The 1,732-nt window shown below is 41.0% G+C and overlaps 1 protein-coding gene across 1 annotated transcript in view; it reads right to left on the reverse strand.

Moving 5' to 3' along the window:
• Nucleotides 1-1,732, reverse strand: part of LOC107046816 (sortilin-related receptor) — a 28,385-nt gene extending 26,653 nt beyond the window's left edge. Inside the window, exon 1 of the mRNA XM_015269534.1 lies at nucleotides 1,293-1,732. Within this exon, the coding sequence (XP_015125020.1) occupies nucleotides 1,293-1,571 (279 nt within the window). The 5' untranslated portion in view covers nucleotides 1,572-1,732. The remainder of the gene's footprint in view (nucleotides 1-1,292) is intronic.

Raw genomic sequence — 1,732 nt, forward strand, 5'->3', positions numbered from 1 at the left:
GAGTGATTCACGCAATGGTGCGAATAGTCACGGCCACTAATCTATCGAAACTACTAGACTTTGTTTCCATCATCTCCAATCTACAGTACCCTCTGGCCGAACCCCCAACTTGCACAAATCAAATGTACTTTTAAAACTAGAAAAAAGCCTTTTCAAAATAAAAAAATCCTCTCTAGTGTTTGGAGTTGTCCCCCAATTAAAGTTCTACATTTTCCCATTCTAGAGGGTTAAATGCGTCGTTGTCAATACCTCAATAACCGCAGAGTGAAATTCACCAATTTTTGGTTATTCCCAAGCAATTTTTTAAACCTCTAAAATGAGGCCCAATTCATCCCAATCGCACCATTTCCTCAAGAGATATTGATGACTCGAAAAAGTCCATATCACCTCACTTCCCTGAATTATTATTTCAGGTGAGTACTCGCAATAATACTCTCACCTTCAGCCGACCCCACAGTAAATAACATCATCATTGTCCACCGAAAACAGTGATTAATCCCTCGACCCATAGATTTACCATCGTTCACTCACCTTTGTTGTGAGTAAATCCGGAAATTCGAGTGATTGACCTCCCACTGTTAACAACTAATCTATCGCAACTACTAGACTTTGTTTCCATCATCTCCAATCTACAGTACCCTCTGGCCGAACCCCCAACTTGCATAAATCAAATGTACTTTTAAAACTAGAAAAAAGCCTTCAAAATAAAAAATCCTCTCTAGTGTTTTGGAGTTGTCCCCCAATTAAAGTTCTACATTTTCCCATTCTAGAGGGTTAAATGCGTCGTTGTCAATACCTCAATAACCGCAGAGTGAAATTCCCCAATTTTTTGTCATTCCCAAGCAATTTTTTAAACCTCCAAAATGAGGCCCAATTTATCCCAATCGCACCATTTCCTCAAGAGATATTGATGACTCGAAAAAGTCCATATCACCTCACTTCCCCGAATTATCATTTCAGGTGAGTACTCGCAATAATACTCTCACCTCCCCCCGACCCGCACTAAATAGGAGAGGTTGTGGTAAAATGGACACTTTTGACTTTTTTTAAATGTTAATGACGGGTTGAAATGCTGATAAAATTTAATAATTTTTCTTTCATCGCAAAGAACAGTTCTTTCCCTTTGTGATGAGCCTAACCTGAGCTCAGTTGATAAATTTGTTTCTGAGTTATGAGTAATTAGAACAAAAGTCTAAAGTGTCCATTTAACCCCGCTCTCCCCTAATGTCATTGTCACCCGCTGGAAACCCTAATTAACCCCTCGACCCATAAATTCACCATCGTTCACTCACCTTTGTTGTGATGTTCGGATTGACATAGGGTATTCCACTGGTCGAGTTTTTGGCCGTATCCCTTCGATTTCGCACGAATGACGTTTCCCCAACATAATCATCAAACTCACTCCTATCGACAACAAAACTCCTCCTCCCCCGCTCATTCCCTTTATCCTCGTACATATGAAGAGTGCCAGCTTTATCACCAATTCGTTCCCCATAATTGTAATTAATCAGCAAAAACAGATGCAAAATAAGGGTGAAGTGGTAGAAGGCCGATGTCAACCGGGCGGCCATCTTGTACAGACTGACTGTTATTTTTTTTTCCACCGCACGAGATTTACGACGTTCACATGGAGGTGATTGTGTGCGTGAGGGGTGGAATGATCTGCGGGAATTATCGCGGGCAAAATTTCGTGCAAGATTTATCGTGTCACTGTCTTTGCAGTCGAGCGACG

Source organism: Diachasma alloeum, unplaced genomic scaffold, assembly GCF_001412515.2.
Source record: "Diachasma alloeum isolate Michigan unplaced genomic scaffold, Dall2.0 Dall_scaffold_02004, whole genome shotgun sequence".
In the NCBI taxonomy this organism is placed as follows: Eukaryota; Metazoa; Arthropoda; class Insecta; order Hymenoptera; family Braconidae; genus Diachasma; species Diachasma alloeum.